Here is a 21,288-nt window from a genome sequence, read left to right as displayed (position 1 = left end):
CTTTCAAATTTACCCTGTCTGACTTTAAATCCAGTGGGACCTAGGGCAAGAGGTTAAAAGTCTGGGACTTTTTTTTTTCATCCATATGGATAACAACAGTATCCATGTCATGGATTGTTGTAAAGGTCTTTTCAACAGGCTAAGGTGAAGATTTAATAAGTTAGTATATGTAAAGTACTATGACACATATTACACTTTTATTAAATGCTAACTATTTTTTTTTCAAGATACAATTTAATTCTTCCATGGAAGGAGTCAGAGTACAAATTTAGGCTAATCTATCTCTCTGTCCTTTCACAAGGAACATATCCGAAAAGAAATTCGATTAGACGTCCCCCAGCCTAAGGTGGTGCTCCTGAATCCTCAGTCAGCCCTGTGGTCTTTCGCTGAAGGCCCTGGGTCTGGAATAAACAGCCACAGATGGCTTCTTCCTCTTACAGTTACACACGTCCTCAGGATATGTGGTATGTCCTGATTGGAATCCCAGGACTAGAAGAGGCGCACACCTGGATCTCCATCCCCATCTGCCTTATGTACATTGTGGCTGTTGTAGGTAACCTCTTCTTGATCTTCCTGATTGTGAGTGAGCGTCGTCTTCACGAGCCTATGTATCTCTTCCTTTCCATGCTGGCCTTAGCAGATGTTCTGCTCTCCACAGCCACAGCCCCCAAGATGCTGGCCATCTTCTGGTTCCATTCTATGGATATATCCTTTGGTAGCTGTGTGTCCCAGATGTTCTTCATACATTTCATCTTTGTGGCAGAATCTGCTATTCTCCTGGCCGTGGCATTTGACCGCTATGTGGCCATCTGTTACCTCTTGAGATATACTACCATCTTAACCTCCTCGGTCATTGGGAAGATTGGCGTAGCAGCTGTGGTCAGGAGTTTTGTCATATGTTTTCCATTCATCTTCCTGGTACATCAACTTCTATATTGTGGGAGAAATGTCATTCCCCATTCCTACTGTGAGCACATGGGCATTGCCAGATTGGCATGTGACAATATCAATGTCAACATCATTTATGGCCTGACTGTGGCCCTGCTATCTATAGGACTGGATATAGCGTTCATCATTACGTCCTACACAATGATCCTTTGCACAGTGTTTCAGATACCCTCCTGGACTGCCAGATTCAAGGCCCTTAACACATGTGGTTCCCACATCTGTGTCATACTTATATTCTATGCCCCAGCATTCTTTTCATTTTTTGCCCATCGCTTTGGGGGTAAAACCATTCCTCATCACATCCACATCCTAGTAGCAAACCTCTATGTGGTGGTGCCCCCAATGCTCAACCCCATTATTTATGGAGTGAAGACCAAACAGATTCAAGACCGAGTGATTCTGTTTTTCTCCCCTATCAGCATATGTTGTTAAAATGAAGAATGATGCTAAATATTGGATATTTCTGAATAAAACACTCACGCACTGCTTAAAAGTCTGTTTCAATGAGGAATAGGAATAAATGAAATCCACAAAAACCCTAAAACACACACAAAAGGTTGGGATCTGTTAAAAATGCCAAATGCCAGTATATTTTCTTAAAGTTCTTAAAGAGTTTGAAAAAGAGTATTTTAAATTAATGACATTCTCAATTCTCCTAGATATCCTATTATCATGTATTTTAACTTAATCTTAAGGACACATAAAGATAACTCTGAGCAAAGAGAAATAGATTGTAGGATTTAACCCAGACGGGCTTTTCCTGTGTAGATCAGGGAAGTGGGAATGATGCATCACTACACTTTTTTTATAAGCCATGGAAATTCTGCTGAAATGCAAAACACTACTAGTGCAATCAGCAAACTCTTGGATGAGTAGCATGAAGCCACCATATTGTAGTCATTTTTGTCTGTACCCGTTTCTTAAGTTACACTGTGAGCTCTGAAATCAGATATTTTCTAATTCACTGATATTGCATAAAATATACTGTATAAAATAAGCATATGGTATGTATTTATTGATTTGATTTTTCTACATATTGGGGCTTTTTAGGCCCAAATCATCAATGAAGACTTCACGGAGGGACTGAAGGACTGAAAAGTTCTATACCCAGGCCAAAAAAAAAAAAAAAATCAAAGGCAGTAAAAGATTAGAATATTTATACAGAATCTTATATAAAAAGGCTCTGCATAAAATATACTGTATAAAATATGCACATGGTATGTATTTATTGATTGGATTTTTCTACATATTGGGGCTTTTTAGGCCCAAATCATCAATGAAGACTTCATGGAGGGACTGAAGGACTGAAAAGTTCTATACGCAGGCCAAAAAAAAAAAAAAAAAAAAAAATCAAAGGCAGTAAAAGATTAAATAGAACATTTATACAGAATCTTATATAGAAAGGCTCTAAACACAACAAATATAATTATCTATAAACTGTCTCCAGATTGCACCTTAATTCCTTCATTTCCAGAAAATACTTTTATAGTCTCTCCTTTCTCAAGGCCTAGTACCAGTACCTTGTTATGAGAATGTGAAATTTGACATTATTTATACTTAAGTAAATACAAAAAAACAAAAACAAACAAACAAACAACAAAAACAAAAAACAAAAACTTTGAGGCAGTCTCTTGAATATTTGAAAATTTTTCCAGTTATTTTTTTTCTCTGTTTCTCCGTAACACACATATATATGGCAGTCAACATAAGAAATGAAAGGATATTTCCTTGACCTTTGGAGTCCTGGATAATTACCATGGCTTGAAATATATTATATTCACTTTAATTTCAGTAAGGAATTATATTTTAGGGATAAAAACAAAAAACTTTGATGTTAGAAATCCTGGTTTGCCTGCTACATACTTACTGTATGAAATTGACATATTACACAGCTATTGGTTCTCAACTGATAAAATGAAACTATTTTAGTACCTTCCTTATTAGTTTGATAATTAATAAATATGTCATATGATGTATTTAGCATTTAATTTTTTTATTTGGAGAATAATACATTTTACAAATAGAGACACTATAAAAAACCCAATCCACCAAACTGAATCTAGCCCGGCTGCCAATAGTTTATAGAAAAATGACTTCATGGATAGCAATGTCATATAAAATGTTGACAAGAGTTGCAACAAAAAAGACAATTCCGACAATTCTGAGGGGCAAACTCCTCAAGGAATGAAGGGCAGGAAGAGAGTAAATAGATTCCAGGATGATGACAGAATATTTAAGTAGCATGAGCCTTAAAGCGAAAGACTTCTTTATGCTCGACTGTGACAGTTGGGAAATAAGAAAATGCCAATTTTACATCCAGAATGTATGAAATATGATAGGAATGAAAAACACTCAAGTTGATGTTCTTAATTTTAAAGAAACTTTCAGGTTGAAGGTTTGGGTGTTTGTGGATGCTGGAAGGAATTAGGGTGCTGCTGTCTGTGCTTAGCTGCTGACTGCATCACTGAGCTATTGCCTTGGAATATTTGAAGGGGACTGTGCTCATTGCATATTGTTCATTATTACGATGATAATTCTCTTCAAAATGATCTATAAATTCAATGTACTGTAATTCCAATTAAAATATATACCTGATGTTTCCGAGAGTAATTATGCTTGGTTAATTGCTCCATGAAGAATCCTGTCTCATCTTGTCTTCCCCTGCCAGTCATTTAAGCCCATATAAGGAGAAGTAGCGACTATGCCCACAGCCCAGGGGGAAGGAAACAGGAAGAGAGGGAATGCATGGTTTGATGTGCCTGCTCTCAGTTCCACCTGGGTAAGGAAGTAGCTGATGTGTAGGATCAGCTGTAGTTAAGCCCATTGCTGTGCTAGTTCTGGCTTGAACCAGTTTGGGAAAGTTGGCTATGAATATATCAGCTGGACATTCAGTGGTATCATGTTGGTAGCTTGAAAGTGCACAGTGTGGAATATTTAAACAAAGATATTGGCAATAGTATAGACCAGGCATTTTTATTCAGAGAACTGACTGTTAAACATTTACTATCACTCAACTGTTATACTTTACAAAGAGCCATAACCCAATATGAGAGGAAGACTTCACCCTTACTCACCACCTCCATACCTGAGTCAATCCTTAATTCTATCTTTCACCCCTTACCTTAACACCCAAGGCTCTGTTACAGATGAGAATTTTAGTGTTAATAAAGTTGTTGCCAGATAAAGAGCCCTAGTCCTGAACTCCAACCCTACCATCACACTCAGCTTGTGATATCCTGATAGCTTTGGTGATACTCTTAGCTTTGACCCCAGATTCCAGCAAGAGACATTGACGTTCCTGCAAAATACAGAGAAGCATTCCCCATATTCCATGGATAGCAGGTGGAGAAAGAGTGAACTGGTAAGTTAAAAAAAAATTGGAAAATATTAAAAACTGGAAGAAACTGTCTCTATTTTCTAATATATTAAATTGTTTTGATTTCATGTGTTGAATATTTACTATGTTCCAAATATAATAGGAAACAATTTACATATATTATCTTTGATGATGTTGATGATGATGTGTATATAGTATACCTGATCTCAGATAACTTATGTGACTTCCTCAAGGCCATTACTCTCTTAAGTGTTAGAACCATAAATTCTCTTTATTACTGTCTTATGTTAATTTTGCTACTCATTCATTCCTGTACAAACTACAGAAAGTTGCTGAATCCTTCAGTTCTCAATTTCCACATGAAGCTATCATCTCTATGCTTATTATCACAGCCTTCCATTGCCATAAATGAACTACCTTAAGATTTTTATTAATGCTCATACTTCTATTAAACACAGAAGTATTTGGCATGTAGTCCATATAGGACTACTCTTCCACACATCTAATAAGATTTCTCTTCCACACTGTGGTTTACATATGCTCTTGTTTCAGAAATAAGTTTTCCATCTATTTTATATGAAAATGTCTTAAATATGACTGTCAGGAGCTCAGGATTTGATGTATAGTAACTGACAAGACATTTATATTTTCCAGTCCCCATGTGTCTCCCAGTATCTTTGGATGAAGCCTCACCGTGACATTTTCAATGGTTCCGTTGAGTTCACCCCTGCAACATTCACTCTTGTTGGCATCCCAGGGCTGGAAGCAGAGCACACATGGATATCTGTCCCCTTCTGCCTGATGTACACCATCATCTTCTTAGGAAATGGCATCATTCTTCATATTATCTGGTTTGACCCTGCTTTGCACCAACCCATGCACTTCTTTCTGGCCATGTTGGCCTTTGTTGAACTTGGTGTCTCTGCTTCCATCATGCCCACTGTGTTAGGCATTTTCCTCTTTGGCATTAATAACATCCGTTTTGGTGGTTGTCTGCTCCAGATGTTTTCAATGCATTCCTTGACCCTCATGGAATCAGGTGTCCTTCTGGCCATGTCTGTAGACTGCTTTGTGGCCGTATACAGACCACTGAGATACACAACCATTCTGACAATTCCCCGCATCACTGGGATGGGTGTCACCATTGCCTTGCGAAGTGTGGTGCTCATGTTCCCACTGCTTCTTCTCCTGAAGCATCTTCCCTTTTGTGGCCACACACACTCTTACTGCCTCCACTCAGATCTGATCAAATAGCCCTGTGGAGATATCTGTCCCAATAGCATCCTGGGTCTGTTTGTCATTTCCTTCACATTTGGGCTAGACTCATTGCTCATTGTGATTTCTTCTGTGCTGATTCTTTACACAGTGCTGGGTATAGCTTCTGGGGTGGGACAGTGGAGGGCTCTCAACATCTGTGTGTCACATGTCTCGGCTGTGCTTGTGCACTATGTGCCCATGATCAGCCTTTCCTTGTTGCATCGCTTTGGACAACATTTACCTCTACTCCTCCAGACAGTCACGGCCAATGTTTACCTTTTTTTCCCACCTGTGGTCAACCCCATTGTTTATAGCATCAAAACAAAGGAAATTCACAACAGCATTGTTCATACACTGTCTAGAAAGAAGGGTGTGGTATCTCAGAGGGTACCCTGAGAAAACAGGAACTTGGATAAGAAATACAGCCTGGATATTAGCCTTGCAAGTGGGAAAATTCTATAGTTTATTATTAATTATAAGTGAACTATAAGCTTTAGTAGATGGAGGAAAGAAAAATAGCACAACCCTTTCCTCCTGAGAATAGAGAATATCATTACTCTGAAGTACAGTTACAGAAGGAGGTAGAGGACTTGGGTTTATTTCTTGTGAGGACACCATTTGTTTGTTGAATCCTTGAATATTTAATTCATTCCTTTTTCTCCTGAGAATAGGTAGAATGAGAATAGGTGTTCATTTGTTTCTTTCCTGGTACATGCAATTTAGTGACATGTATTTGTGAGTGAAAAGAATCAGAACACATGAGTATGTACTGTATTAGCCCATTTATATAAAGCTTTAGAACAAGTATAACTAAATGTCAAAAAAAATTGGAACAGTGGTTTCTTCTAATGGGTATGGAGGTGAGAGAATGACTGGAGAAACATATGATGAAATCTCTGGCAAGATAGAAATGTTCTATGTTGTGTTAGGGACATAAGTTACATGTTTGTATCCATTGGTCAAAATGGTACAGCTAAGCTTTGTACATTTCAGTGTATGTCAAAATTATCTGTAAACCTCTATATAATACTGATAAAAAGAGTAACAACAACGATGATAATTGGGTTGCACAGTGGGTGGAATTATAGACGATATGAGAATGGTATAGTGCTGATACAAGAATGATAACTGTTGAAGCTGGTTGATGGGTAGATGGAAGTTCATTAAAAAATCTGTTTACTTTGTATGTTTGAAGTTTTTGTAATAATTTTTTAAAAATATACTAATGGAGGAGTCCTATCAAGATGGTGGAGAGGGACAAAACAAAACTCACCTCTTCCCCACAAAGAAATCAAAACTACATCTACATGTGGAGCAATTCTCACTGAAAACTAACTGGAGACTGGCAGGAAAAAAAACTCTTGTAGGTACTGAGGCCGTAAGAAAGAGCCACATGGAAGTGAGTAGGAAGGGAGGAGATGCCATCAGGTCAGGACCTGTGCCCCTGTAAGGGGAGACAGAAGAGGAGGGGGATTATCCCAGCAGAGACCCTCCCTGGGGAGTGAGTGCTTCAAGCCACATATTAGGCACTGCAGCCCTGAGGTCTGACACCGGAGGAAAGACAAGTCCCTTTGGCTGGTTGGAGGAATGGCGGGACCCCACTCATGAGGAACTCACACACGCTTGCTTACTCCCGAGACGGGCCAGAGAGGGTGGATTGGTTGACATAAATCATTCAGTTGTAGATCTGGTTCTGATTAACAGGAAGGTATGTAGAGAAGAAACAACTTGAGACAGGGCCTGTAGGGCTCAGCCTTTTTTTTTACCCCCCAGATGCTTTTAAATTTCTATAAACTACAATGAATATCCTCATAAATCACTCAGTCTTGAATGATAACCAGTCAGTTGAGAGAGGATCCTTAGAACAAATGATAAGTGTATAAGGTGATGGGTGGCATCATTTACATATATACATTTTTTTATGTTTTTTTTTACTTTACTCAATATAGTGAGTTTTTTTCCCCATTTTTCATATATCTATTTTTAAAAGTGCTCAATTCAGTGAAATTATAAAAATGGAATAGGATATTTTTAATAGCCTAGTTTTTTTTTTTTATTTTTTTTATTTTATTTTATTTTATTTTTTTGGGGGGTACACCAGGTTCAATCATCTGTTTTTATACACATATCCCCATATTCCCTCCCTTCCTTGACGCCCCCCCCCTCGAGTCCCCCCCACCCTCCCTGCCCCAGTCCTCTAAGGCATCTTCCATCCTCGAGTTGGACTCCCTTTGTTATACAACGACTTCCCACTGACTATTTTACAGTTGGTAGTATATATATGTCTGTGCTACTCTCTCGCTTCTTCTCAGTTTCCCCTTCACCCCCCGCCCCCTCCCATACCTCGAGTTCTCCAGTCCATTCTTTGTATCTGCGTCCTTGTTCTTGTCACTGAGTTCATCAGTACCATTTTTAGATTCCGTATATGTGAGTTAGCATACAATATTTGTCCTTCTCTTTCTGACTTACTTCACTCTGTATGACAGATTGTAGTTCTATCCACCTCATTACATATAGCTCCATCTCATCCCTTTTTATAGCTGAGTAATATTCCATTGTATATATATGCCACATCTTCTGTATCCATTCATTTGTTGATGGGCATTTAGGTTGCTTCCATGTCCTGGCTATTGTAAAGAGTGCTGCAATAAACATTATGGTACAAGTTTCTTTTGGGATTATGGTTTTCTTTGGGTATATGCCCAGGAGTGGGATTACTGGATCATATGGTAGTTCTATTTGTAGTTTTTGAAGGAACCTCCAAACTGTTTTCCATAGTGGCTGTACCAACTTACAGTCCCACCAACAGTGCAGGAGAGTTCCCTTTTCTCCACACCCTCTCCAACATTTGTTGTTTCCAGACTTTGTGATGATGGCCATTCTGATTGGTGTGAGGTGATACCTCATTGTGGCTTTGACTTGCATTTCTCTGATCATGAGTGATGTTGAGCATCTTTTCATGTGTTTGTTGGCCATCTGTATGTCTTCTTTGGAGAAATGTCTATTTAGGTCTTCTGCCCATTTGTGGATTGGGTTATTTGCTTTTTTGGTATGAAGCTGCATGAGCTGCTTGTATATTTTGGAGGTTAATCCTTTGTCCGTTGTTTCATAGGCAATTGTTTTTTCCCATTCTGAGGGTTGCCTTTTAGTCTTGTTTATGGTTTCTTTTGCTGTGCAAAAGCTTTTAAGTTTCATGAGGTCCCATTCGTTTATTCTTGATTTTATTTCCATGATTCTAGGAGGTGGGTCAAAAAGGATGTTGCTTTGATGTATGTCAAAGAGTGTTCTGCCTATGTTTTCCTCGAGGAGTTTGATAGTGTCTGGCCTTACATGTAGGTCTTTAATCCATTTGGAGTTTATTTTTGGGTATGGTGTTAGGAAGTGTTCTAATTTCATTCTTTGACATGTTGCTGTCCAATTTTCCCAGCACCACTTATTGAAGAGGCTGTCTTTTTTCCATTGTATACTCGTGCCTCCTTTGTCGAAGATAAGGTGCCCATATGTGTTTGGGCTTACTTCTGAGTTCTCTATTCTATTCCATTGATCTTCCTTTCTATTTGTGTGCCAGTCCCATACTGTCTTGATCACTATGGCCTTGTAGTATAGTTTGAAGTCAGGAAGCCTGATTCCACCAACTCCATTTTTCCTTCTCAAGATTGCTTTGGCTATTCGGGGTCTTTTGCGTTTCCATACAAATCATAAGATTTCTTGCTCTAGTTCTGTGAAAAATGCCATTGGTAATTTGATCGGGATTGCATTAAATCTGTAAATTGCTTTGGGTAGTACAGTCATTTTCACGATGTTGATTCTTCCAATCCAGGAACATGGTATGTCCCTCCATCTGTTTGTTTCATCTTTGATTTCTTTCATCAATGTCTTAAAGTTTTCTGCATACAGATCTTTTGCCTCCTTAGGCAGGTTTATTCCTAGGTATTTTATTCTTTTTGTTGCAATGGTGAATGGGAGAGTTTCCTTCATTTCTCTTTCTGCTCTTCCGTTGTTAGTGTATAGGAATGCAAGGGATTTCTGTGCATTAATTTTGTATCCTGCTACTTTACTAAACTCATCAATGAGTGCTAGCAGTTTTCTGGTAGAGTCTTTAGGGTTTTCTATATATAATATCATGTCATCTGCAAAGAGTGACAATTTGACTTCTTCTTTTCCAATTTGGATTCCTTTAATTTCTTTTTCTTCTCTGATTGCTGTGGCTAACACTTCCAAAACTATGTTGAATAACAGTGGTGAGAGTGGACACCCTTGTCGTGTTCCTGTTCTTAGAGGGAATTCTTCCAGTTTTTCCCCATTGAGAACAATGTTGGCTTTTGGTTTGTCATATATGGCTTTTATGATGTTGAGGTAATTTCCTTCTATGCCCATTTTCTGGAGAGCTTTTATCATAAATGGATGTTGAACTTTGTCAAAAGCTTTTTCTGCATCTATTGAAATGATCATATGGTTTTTATCCTTCAATTTGTTGATATGATGTATCACGTTGATTGATTTGCGTATATTGAAGAATCCTTGCATCCCAGGGATAAACCCCACTTGATCATGGTGTATGATTTTTTTAATGTGCTGTTGCAGTCTGTTAGCTAGTATTTTGTTGAGGATTTTTGCATCTATATTCATCAGTGATATTGGTCTGTAGTTTTCTTTTTTTGTGACATCTTTGCCTGGTTTTGGTATCAGGGTGATGGTAGCCTCGTAGAATGAGTTTGGGAGTGCTCCACCTTCTGCAATATTTTGGAAGAGTTTGAGAAGGATAGGTGTTAACTCTTCTCGAAATGTTTGATAGAATTCGCCTGTGAATCCATCTGGTCCTGGGCTTTTGTGTGTTGGGAGATTTTTAATCACTGCCTCAATTTCTGTACTTGTGATTGGTCTGTTCATGGTTTCTATTTCTTCCTGGTTCAGTCTTGGAAGATTGTATTTTTCTAAGAATGTATCCATTTCTTCCAGGTTATCCAATTGATTGGCATATAATTGCTTGTAGTAGTCTCTCATGATCTTTTGTTTTTCTGAGGTGTCCGTTGTGACTTCTCCTTTTTCATTTCTAATTCTGTTGATTTGCATCTTCTCCCTTTTTTTCTTGATGAGTCTGGCTAATGGTTTATCAATTTTGTTAATCTTCTCAAAGGACCAGCTTTTAGTTTTATTTATTTTTCTTATGGTTTCTTTCCTTTCTTTTTCATTTATTTCTGCTCTGATCTTTATGATTTCTTTCCTTCTGCTCACTTTGGGGTTTCTTTGTTCTTCTTTCTCTAGTTGTTTGAGGTGTAAGGTTAGGTTGTTTATTCGATCATTTTCTTGTTTCTTAAGGTAGGACTGTATTGCTATAAACTTCCCTCTTAGAACTGCTTTTGCTGCGTCCCATAGGTTTTGGGTTGTTGTGTTTTCGTTGTCATTTGTTTCTAGATATTTTTTGATTTCCTCTTTGATTTCTGTAGTGATTCCTTGGTTGTTTAAGAGTGAATTGTTTAGCCTCCATGTGTTTGTATTTTTTGCAGTTTTTTTCCTGTAATTGATATCTAGTCTCATGGCGTTGTGGTCTGAGAAGATGCTTGATATGATTTCAATTTTCTTGAATTTGCTGAGGTTTGATTTGTGACCCAAGATGTGATCTATCCTGGAAAATGTTCCGTGTGCACTTGAGAAGAACGTGTAGTCTGTCGTTTTTGGATGGAATGTCCTATAAATATCAATGAAGTCGAGATGGTCTAATGTGTCATTTAAAGCTTGTGTGTCTTTATTTATTTTCTGTTTGGATGATCTGTCCATTGATGTAAGTGGGGTGTTCAAGTCTCCCACTATTATTGTATTACTGTCGATGTCCCCTTTTATAGCTGTTCGCATTTGCCTTATGTATTGAGGTGCTCCTATATTGGGGGCATAGATATTTACCATTGTGATATGTTCTTCTTGGATGGATCCCTTGATCATTATGGAGTGTCCTTCCTTGTCTCTTTTAATAGTCTTTACTTTCAAGTCTAATTTGTCTGATATGAGTATTGCTACTCCAGCTTTCTTTTGACTTCCATTTGCATGGAATATCTTTTTCCATCCCTTCACTTTCAGTCTATATGTATCCCTTGGTCTGAAGTGGGTTTCTTGGAGGCAGCATATAGAAGGGTCTTGTTTTTGTATCCATTCAGCCAGTCTGTGTCTTTTGGTTGGGGCATTTAATCCATTTACATTTAAAGTGATTATTGACATGTGTGTTCCAATTACCATTTTCTGAATTGTTTTGGGTTTGTATTTGTAGGTGTTTTCCTTTTCTTGTGTTTCCTACTTAGAGAAGTTCCTTTAGCACTTGTTGTAAGGCTGGTTTGGTGGTGCTGAATTCTCTTAACTTTTGCTTGTCTGGAAAGCTTTTGATTTCTCCCTCAAATTTGAATGAGATTCTTGCTGGGTAGAGTATTCTTGGCTGTAGGTTTCTCTCTTTCAGGACTTTCAGTATATCCTGCCATTCCCTTCTGGCCTGCAGAGTTTCTGTAGAGAGGTCAGCTGTTATCCTGATGGGTTTTCCCTTATATGCTGTTTGTTGCTTTTCTCTTGCTGCTTTTAATATTTTTTCTTTGTGTTTAATTGTCATTAGTTTGATTAATATGTGTCTTGGTGTATTTCTCCTTGGGTTTATTCTGTATGGGACTCTTTGTGCTTCTTGGACTTGGTTCATTATTTCCTTTCCCATGTTGGGGAAGTTTTCCACTAGAACCTCTTCAAATATTTTCTCATACCCTTTCTTGTTTTCTTCTTCTTCTGGGATGCCTATAATTCGAATGTTGGTATGTTTAAGGTTATCACTGAGGTCTCTGAGGCTGTCTTCTAGTCTTTTTATTTTTTTTTTCTTTTTCCTGCTCTGTGGCATTTATTTCTCCCATTCTATCTTCCAACTCACTTATTCGTTCTTCTGCCTCAGTCATCCTGCTGGTTATAGCATCTAGAGTATTTTTAATTTCAGTTATTTTGTTATCCATTGCTGTTTGTTTTTCTGAGTTCTTATGAACTGTTTCTTGTACTTTCTCTATTTTGTTATCGAGATTTTGTATCATTTTTACTATCATTACTCTAAATTCTTTTTCAGGCATTTTTCCTATTTCCTCCTCATTTATTTGGTCTTGTGGGTTTTTTTTCCTGCTCATTTGCCTGCATGGGGTTTCTTTGTTTCCTCATGGCTGTCTAAGCTTTTGGGGTTGCTTGTCCTGGTGATAGAGGTGTTTATAGAAGACTGTCCAAGCCTCAGACTAATGTCCAAGTATTGGATTAAACGAATATTAAGTCTAGGAAACACATACATGTATAAGACACACAATTATTGAATCCGTTAGGACATAAGGCTCTAGAAAGACCTGACAGAACCCCAGTGTGCTATCAGATATTCAAAGAGAAACCCAGCAGAAATTGACAACTGAAACAGAACAAATCAGAGACAAAAGCAAAAGCAAACAAACAACAAATAACACCCTACACATACAAACATCAATCCAGGGAGATTTTGTAAGCTAGGATCAAATATAGAAATGAGCTGGAGTACCACCAGAGAGAATGGAGATTCTCAGAATGTAATTAGACAATTGTACTAAGAACTAAGATAAAGACAACAGCCTAATATTAATACCAAGGCAGTGCATCATCTGGAGAATAGAGCAAGGAGTCTGAGCAGACCGATAGTGTTGCTTATAAGTATGTTAAGATAAAATACACTTAAAATGGCTGGAAGAAAGGGGAACAGAAGAGCGTAATGTGGTTGGAAATATGCAAAGAAAAAGAAAGGAATAGAAGTGTATAAAAGATAGGGATGAAAGGAAAGTATGAGAGATATTTTGTCCGTACTACCAAAAACTTAGCTAGATATAGAAGTATATAAAAAGGCAAAAAATAAAAAATAAAAAATAAAAAATATCCTTAAAAAATTATGTTGTAAAACTTGTAGATCCCTTAGGGCTAAGATCGTATTTAATAAATCAAAAAAAAAAAAATGAGAGAGAGAGAGAAATAAAAGAAAAAAAAAATCCAGAACTGATCCCAGAATGGACCAGTTCAATAGGTATTGATACTACTATTTCTGTTTCCTTAGCGTCTCAGCTGTAAGTGTCCTTCTCCTTGCCTTGGGTGTTTTTTTTTTGCGTTATTCTGTGACCAGCAGAGGTTCCTTTATTGTTCGTCTGTAAGCCTCGGTGTGTGGGGAGGGAGAGGGTGCAATAGTGGCTCCTTCTCCTGGGAGTGAGTGAGCAGTGGCGCACTGTTGTTTCAGTCAGGCTTGGAGGTGCCTGTTGCAGAGGGCGCTGGTGGCTCAGGCGTACACAGAAAGTCTTAGAGTTGGGCCTCTCTCGGGGTTTTTTCTTTTTGATGCTGGTTTTTTTTTTTTTTTTTCTCTTGGCAGCCTCCCTGCTGCTGGCGTTGCAAGGAGTTTTAATCTAGCCCCTCCCGAGTGCCTGAGGGTGCTCGTTATCCCTGAGTGCCTTAGGTGGCCCGCAGGGCGTCTCTCCACTGCCTGTTGCAGAGGCACCAAAAGAGAGGGAGAGGCTATGCACGCGGCTCCTCCCCCGCGCCCGGGAGCCTGCAGCCTCCAGCCGCCATCATGGCCGGGCAGCTCTCAGGGACTGGCACTGCTCTCCGCAGACCTCTTCCCTCCTGTGCTCTCGGTCCGTGACCCTACCGGCAACAATGTTTCTCACCCTGAACCAGTTCTCCGGTTCCCACGCTCCCGCTCCTAGACCCTCCGTTCAGCCGCGGATCGATGTCTCAGTCCGGGAACGCTGAGCTGCGCTGCGGACCCTCCGTATGTTTCTCACTCCCTCCCGTCTGCCACAGCTCCGCCGCTTCACCCTCTTTGAGCCCTCGTAGATGCCTCCCTACCGGCTATGTCGGGCTCCCCGCAGTCCTTTCTGGTGTCCGAGGCCGTCTGCTGGTGTTCAGCTGGTTCTCTGTGGGAATGACTGCGTCCTTCTGTGCATTCCCAATGCATCTGTGGAGAGGGATGCACTCCACGTCTCTCTACTTCGCCGCCATCCAATAGCCTAGTTCTTAAATTTTCAAATTAGTTCAAAAGCCATTCCATAATAGTAAATATTGGTAATTCCTATGAAAATTGTGTAAATTAGACAGTATTATTAATCTCATTATACAAATTAAGAAACTAAGAGAATTTATGTAAATTGCCAAAGCCGCACAATGAAAAAGTGTACTTGCAAAAGCCAAGTCTGCAATTTTATATTAATCAGCTGAATCAGATTTATTTAAGTCCAAATCCAAGCTCTCTCATTATTAACATCTATGGAATGTTGCTAGTGACTTGACCTGTTTGAATTTAATTTTTCTCATTTGTAAATAGAGAATAAAATAGAGTGTAGTTTTGATGGATTAAAGATTAAATTAAATGATTCATGCAAAGCAGCTAGCATAGTTTCTGGTAGAATTTTCTCAAAAAGTACTTAAATTTTGTTATAGTCATTATTTTTCCATCAAGTCTGTGAATGATACAGCAAAATTTCCCAATGCCTACATAATTCTGATTTTTAGGTTCAAGAACATCCCAAAGTGGTAAATTTGACAAAAGCTCTATACAATGTACCATACTAGGTGATTTACATAGATTAAGATAATTTGATCTACAGAAAAAAGTATATGAAGCTATTATTAATATTTCTTACATGGTGCAGATACAAAAATGGAAACATAGAGGACCAATACCAGGCCCCAAATCACAGAGTTAGTACGTGGCAGAATCCAGATTCAAAACTAGACAATTCAAAAGCTCATTTTTTAACCAATTATATTATGAGGAATATCATACATTATATTCAAATCCAATTTAAAAATTGGAATATGAAGAATATCAGGCAATTATACAAACCATTTTCTCCTTTGAGCTTCATAAGGACACCATTTATTCACCTCTGTTTCCTCTAATTATAGTCATGTAATGATGACATCTAAATGTTGTTCTAAGATTATCTTTATAAAATCGGTCTCCACTTAACACCAGTCTATCTGACTGGAAAATAAGTCAAATTGATTTTATTCTGCTCAAGACCAAGATTGCTAGATTGGTGTATGCTTTATAATGAATGTATAGCTATACTTTTGGTAAACAAATGAGAATTAATGATCCTTTAAAAAATATTCATTAGCCTAACCACCCCCCTCCCAAAAAAAATAGATAAGTACAGATCTAGGTGTGAAGGTATTTCCAAATGTTACAATAAAGTTGAAAAAAAATTTTACCCATTCTGGAGCTAAATGATATGCCCAGGTACAATATTTTCAGAGGATGCGTAGCATGAAGTAAAATTTCAGTGTGGCATCCTTGCTTTATGTACCTGGACAGAGTGAGAGCATCTGAGCTGGAAATATTGTTATAGAAGTTGGCATGATGCCGGTGATAATTAAATTATTTCAAGTAGATAGTATTACTAGCACATTTGTATAGTTTGAGGGTGAAAAATAATACCCAGGATAGAACTTTGGGAAGCACAAAACAGCTGAAGGGGGGAAATAAGTGAAGGAGATCAAGAGATACCAACTACTAGTTATAAAATTTAAAAATCACAAGGATGTAATGTACAGCTCCGGAAATATAGTTAATGTTTTGTAAAAACTTTGTATGGCATATAATCAATAAAAATATCAAATCACTATGTTGTACTCTTGAAAATAATATAGTGTACGTTAACTATACTTCAAAACAATCACTAGAAGAGAAGAAGAGGAGAGAACCAAAGTGGTAAACTATTCAAATTATTTGTTGGTGAGTCAAAAATAAACTAAAGATTATCTCAGATGCCAATCTGACCTCTGAATTCATTCCAACAGGAATCAGAACACTTAGTTCTGTCTCCTTCACAGAAGATTCCAGGATGAGCGTTTTGGGTTCTTACCTTTTGATCCTTATCACTTATTCTCCTTAAAATCCATTATGAAAGCCCTTTTGCATGCCATTGAACGTGTTCTTCCAAAAGTTGCCAATGTCTCAACCATACATCAAGTATTTCTTAAAGTTAGCTACATATAAGAACATCTAGAAACCAGATGAAACATGTCAAGAAGAAAGGTAACGTGCATAAAACTTTCTTAGAATTTATCATTTTTTCTCATGGTAAAAGATGTAATAATTCATCTCCCCATATTTCTAAAAATGTAAAGACACATATCATCTGTTTTTCTTTATTTTTTTATTTTTTAATTTTATTTATTTATTATTTTTTGGGGGTACACCAAGTTCAATCATCTGTTTTTATACACATATCCCCGTATTCCCTCCCTCCCTTGACTCCCCCGCACCCTCCCCGTCCCAGTCCTCTAAGGCATCTTCCATCCTCGAGTTGAACTCCCTTTGTTATACAACAACTTCCCACTGGCTATCTACTTTACAGTTGGTAGTATATATATGTCTGTCGAGAGCACATGGCATGATTCCTTCACATATATGAGGCACATATCAACAGCCTTTTGAAGGAAGAAGGAAGAAAAGAAAAGAGAATAGAAGGTATAAAGGGAGGGATGGAGAAAAATTTAATCAAAGTTGCAACAACTTGTTTGGAGCTCAATACGGTAAGATTCAGAAATGTTCATCATAATTGGTCACCCAGAGAATATCATGAAGTTTACAAAAATAGCCTCAATAAAATAAAATTCTGAGGAATGTTACTGCAGGAGAATGAGAGGTAAATGTGTAAAAAAGGAGAAATTATGGATACAGATTTTTCTTTCCATAAGTACCTCATTTAAATAGAATTCATAGGCATAGAAATATGTCTACATTTAAGTGGACTTGAGATTATTTTGCAAATGAGAACAACAGAAAGCCAGCTAATTAAAAGAAAACTTTTGTATATAAATTTTCTTATATTTAGCCTATGAGGAAAGAAAAGAAGAGAGTGAGGAGGTATCTTATCTGCAAGTTGTAGAAATGATTTCAGGGGATATTAGATGTGAATGAACCCAAGAGGGCTTAATTAAAATCTGTTGGGTCCCTTGTGGTTTTGTCTGGTGGCTAACAAATCCCTCATTCCATGTTCCTACCTCTTCCTTCTCCAGACATTCATTAGGGGACCTTAAAAATAGTGGCTAGCAGTTTTCCTCCCCAATTTGAACTCAATAAATTTATGCTGTGCCCTAGAATAATTCAGACTTTGCTAGGAGTTTGTTGGAGGATGAGCACATGAACATGATCTCAGACAGACTTAAAGAAGAGGGAGAGTGTCTGTATTGCAGAGAAAAAGGAAAACATAAAAAGATATTCCAGAGGTGTTCACATATTACAGATGGCCCCAGCACCAAATGGATTAGAGCTCATGACATTGACTGGATGCTGATATAGAGGGTGCAGTTAGAAAAAAGAGGCATTGCAGAACAGAATGCAAGGGAATGAGACTGCAGTCTCAGGAGGAGAAAAATGTTGCTGAGCAATGAGAGATAGTGTATGAAGAACCGACATTACTTTTCAGGTATCAGGCAAGAGCAACAATGGCTCCCAACAGCAATTGACAAGTAAGTCCTACTGTTCCCAAGTTTACCCCCATCATTTTTCTTTACCAGCTTTTCCAGTAATAATCACTCTTCCATCCCATCAGTCCTGTACTCACTTATGTACTTCCCACCTGCCATCCCACTATCTATAACTGTCAGGTAATGCTCACATGTCAGTTCCTTACCTTTGAATAAGTCAGACACTGATTATTCTTAAAGGATGCCTATTCTCATTCTGGTCATTTTTGAAGAAGAAGAACTTTACCCTCATTGGAAAGAGTCAGTTCTCTATGGATTGGGGAGTCATTGAACTAAGCACTGGGGAGGAAACATGCCGAAATCAAAGTAGTTAATTAGCTAAGTCTATTCAAACTATATGTCTGCTGATACAGGGTTCCCGTCATAAAATGGCCCGGCTGACTTCATTCTTTCACTTGATGTTTAGGAGCATACCTCACAGTTGTCCCTGCATTACAGGTATGTTTGTTGACATTCAGTATATGGTTTGCTGATACTTTATGAGCTTGCTGACATAAAGTAGCTGGTTCTATATATGACTCCTTTCAAAAAAAAAACCGTTCTTTCATCATTTATTTTCTAATTAATCTCTTTTGCTTGAGCACAAAAAATGACTCATCTTCTAAATTATCTATACTTCATTGAGAATATGAACCTAAATTGGACAAATTGCATGCTCATGGTAGCTCTGAACAGTGTAAACCCAAGCAGTTAGCCTCAATTTGGCTAAATTAACCATTTACCCATTTTCCCGTCTCCTGTAGTTATCAAGAATGAGTCCTCCTGTCCCAAGCATTGCCGCTGCTGATTTTCTTGAATCCTAGAGTTTCCTTCTTCTGTACTAATGTGTATTACAGAATTTCAACTATTTTGAGCACACAACTAATTTTACGGATTTCTGCTGAAGAAATATTGGAAAAATATAATACAATTTTATGAGAAATGTAGAAAGTAGCAAGGAAATTTGACCCAGGCTTGCCAAAAATATGTAATTTTGAATGATCTTTTCTGAAGCTGTTACTATACATTCCTTTGAAAAGTGACGTAGTCTTACACAGAAGAGATAACATACATAGATGGATAGATGATAGATAGATAGATGATAGATAGATAGATAGATAGATAGATGATAGATAGATAGATAGATAGATAGATAGATAGATAGATGATAGATAGATAGATGATAGATATAGATAGAGAGAGAGATAAAGAGAGAGATAGATAGATAGATGGATAGATAGATAGATAGATGGATAGATAGATAGATAGATTATGCTCATTGCTGTCAACTGTTTCTATCTCTATTTTCCTTCATAGGGAGGCTTTTATAGTAAAATACTGATCAGAGTCTGAGAATCTGCTGGTCCAAACTGATTGTTCCTGACTTAAAGACAATTGAGAATAATAGAGTGCTTGAGCAGTAACTAGAATCCACAATATGGAGGGATTCATCAAACTCTAATTAAAATGCAATTTACAAGCAAAATAAACAAGTCTAATTTTTTGGTCCACAGGTCTGCAAAGGAAAAAATAAGACAGGTCAGCAGTTTTATTCCGTTACTCAAGTGATCTGACTGGTTCTAATGAAGTTGGCTGGCCATGAACATAACATCTTGTGATACCATGCTTGTGGATGCCCTTCCGGAACAGTGATATGTCTTATGAATCTGTCTTTTCCCTCCAATAATATAAATGAGATGAATGATATGATCTCAGAGTTCAGCCAAAATCAAACAATATGATGACTGCCTAAAAATAGATAGAAGAACAGTAGCACTAATTTTTTTGTTTACATCAGGAGACCCAAGGACACTATGTCCATTTCCAACATCACAGTCTTCATGCCTTCTGTGTTGACATTAACAGGGATCCCAGGCCTGGAGTCCGTGCAGTGCTGGATTGGGATTCCATTCTGTGCCATGTACCTCGTTGCTGTGATTGGAAATTCCTTGCTCCTGATCATCAGCAAATCAGAACGCAGCCTCCATGAGCCCATGTACACTTTCCTAGGCATGCTAGGAATCACAGATATTGCCCTTAGTACCAGCGTTGTGCCCAAGATGCTTGGAATCTTCTGGTTTCATGTACCAGAAATATATTTTGATTCCTGCTTGGTTCAAATGTGCTTCATCCACACATTTGAGTGCGTAGAATCAGGCATACTGCTGGCCATGGCCCTGGACCGCTATGTGGCCATCTGTTATCCCCTGAGACATGCTGCCATCTTTACACCCCAGCTAGTCACTCAAATTGCAGCTATGGTAACACTTAGGGCTGCCATTCTTGTAGCCCCATGCCTAATGCTGATAAAGTTCCGGCTGCAATTTTATCACACAACAGTCGTCTCCCACTCGTACTGTGAGCATATGGCCATTGTGAAACTGGCTGCAGAAAATATCCGGGTCAACAAAATCTATGGATTATTTGTGGCCTTCACTGTTGCAGGGTTTGACCTCACATTTATTACATTGTCCTATATACAGATATTTATCACAGTTTTTCATTTGCCCCAGAAGGAGGCTAGGTTGAAAGCATTCAATACTTGCATCGCTCACATCTGTGTCTTCCTCCAGTTCTACCTCCTTGCTTTCTTCTCCTTCTTTGCACACAGGTTTGGGTCTCACATCCCCCCTTACATCCACATCCTCTTTTCTAGCATTTACTTGCTGGTCCCTCCATTTCTCAATCCACTTGTCTATGGTGCAAAGACCAAGCAGATCCGTGTCCATATGGCAAAAATGTTCTGTTCATAAAATCCAATGTGATTAATACCTTCAGGCTTTCCTCTTTGTGCAATAGTAACACTATCTCAAATCAAAATAAAACAATAGGAAATATCCATGTAATTTGAGATGTTTGAGAATAATTGTCTTGTGTATATTTTTTTGTGTGTAAAATCTGCCAGAATGATAGCTAGTTCTCAGATCACGGTAGGCCATGACAACCATCATTCAGTGGGATTATGGATCCTACCTGGGTAATGAGAAGGAGAAGGTAGAAAGTGCAAAATAGTGAACATATATCATTTCCTTTCTTTTTCTGTTTTTCAGTCTCTGGTTGAACTTCCTCCCCTGAGAATTCTTCTCCAGATGAGTCACAAATTATGCATTTCTCACTGAATTTAAATACACCCAAGGATTATTGTTCTGTAGTATCCACATACATAATGAAAACAAGTTGTTTACTCTGTTTCTTGATGATCTCACTCATTAAAAAAAAAAAATCAGAGAAAGTGTATCTTAACATGTTCTTTACCA

The 21,288-nt window shown here is 38.0% G+C and overlaps 2 protein-coding genes and 1 pseudogene across 2 annotated transcripts; all 3 read left to right on the top strand.

Moving 5' to 3' along the window:
- The first annotated feature begins 420 nt into the window (after positions 1-420).
- Positions 421-1,380, top strand: LOC130829009 (olfactory receptor 52Z1P-like). Its single transcript, XM_057695101.1, has one exon. The coding sequence runs from the start codon at positions 421-423 to the stop codon at positions 1,378-1,380; it is 960 nt and encodes a 319-aa protein (XP_057551084.1).
- A 3,586-nt stretch (positions 1,381-4,966) lies between these two features.
- On the top strand, positions 4,967-5,938 carry LOC130860819 (olfactory receptor 51I2-like; annotated as a pseudogene).
- Positions 5,939-19,845: 13,907 nt separating this feature from the next.
- Positions 19,846-20,784, top strand: LOC130861781 (olfactory receptor 52A1-like). Its single transcript, XM_057750962.1, has one exon. It carries the CDS (start codon positions 19,846-19,848, stop codon positions 20,782-20,784), a length of 939 nt encoding a protein of 312 aa, XP_057606945.1.
- Positions 20,785-21,288: the final 504 nt, after the last annotated feature.

The sequence above is a fragment of the Hippopotamus amphibius genome, chromosome 9 (assembly GCF_030028045.1).
Source record: "Hippopotamus amphibius kiboko isolate mHipAmp2 chromosome 9, mHipAmp2.hap2, whole genome shotgun sequence".
NCBI classification, from domain to species: domain Eukaryota; kingdom Metazoa; phylum Chordata; class Mammalia; order Artiodactyla; family Hippopotamidae; genus Hippopotamus; species Hippopotamus amphibius.
Note: the sequence above shows the minus strand (reverse complement) of the source record. Positions and strands in the feature narration are given on the sequence as shown.

Coding starts and splice junctions, on each gene's coding strand:
- LOC130829009 (XM_057695101.1), top strand. CDS start 421: ATGGCTTCTTCCTCTTACAGTTACACACGTCCTCAGGATATGTGGTAT.
- LOC130861781 (XM_057750962.1), top strand. CDS start 19,846: ATGTCCATTTCCAACATCACAGTCTTCATGCCTTCTGTGTTGACATTA.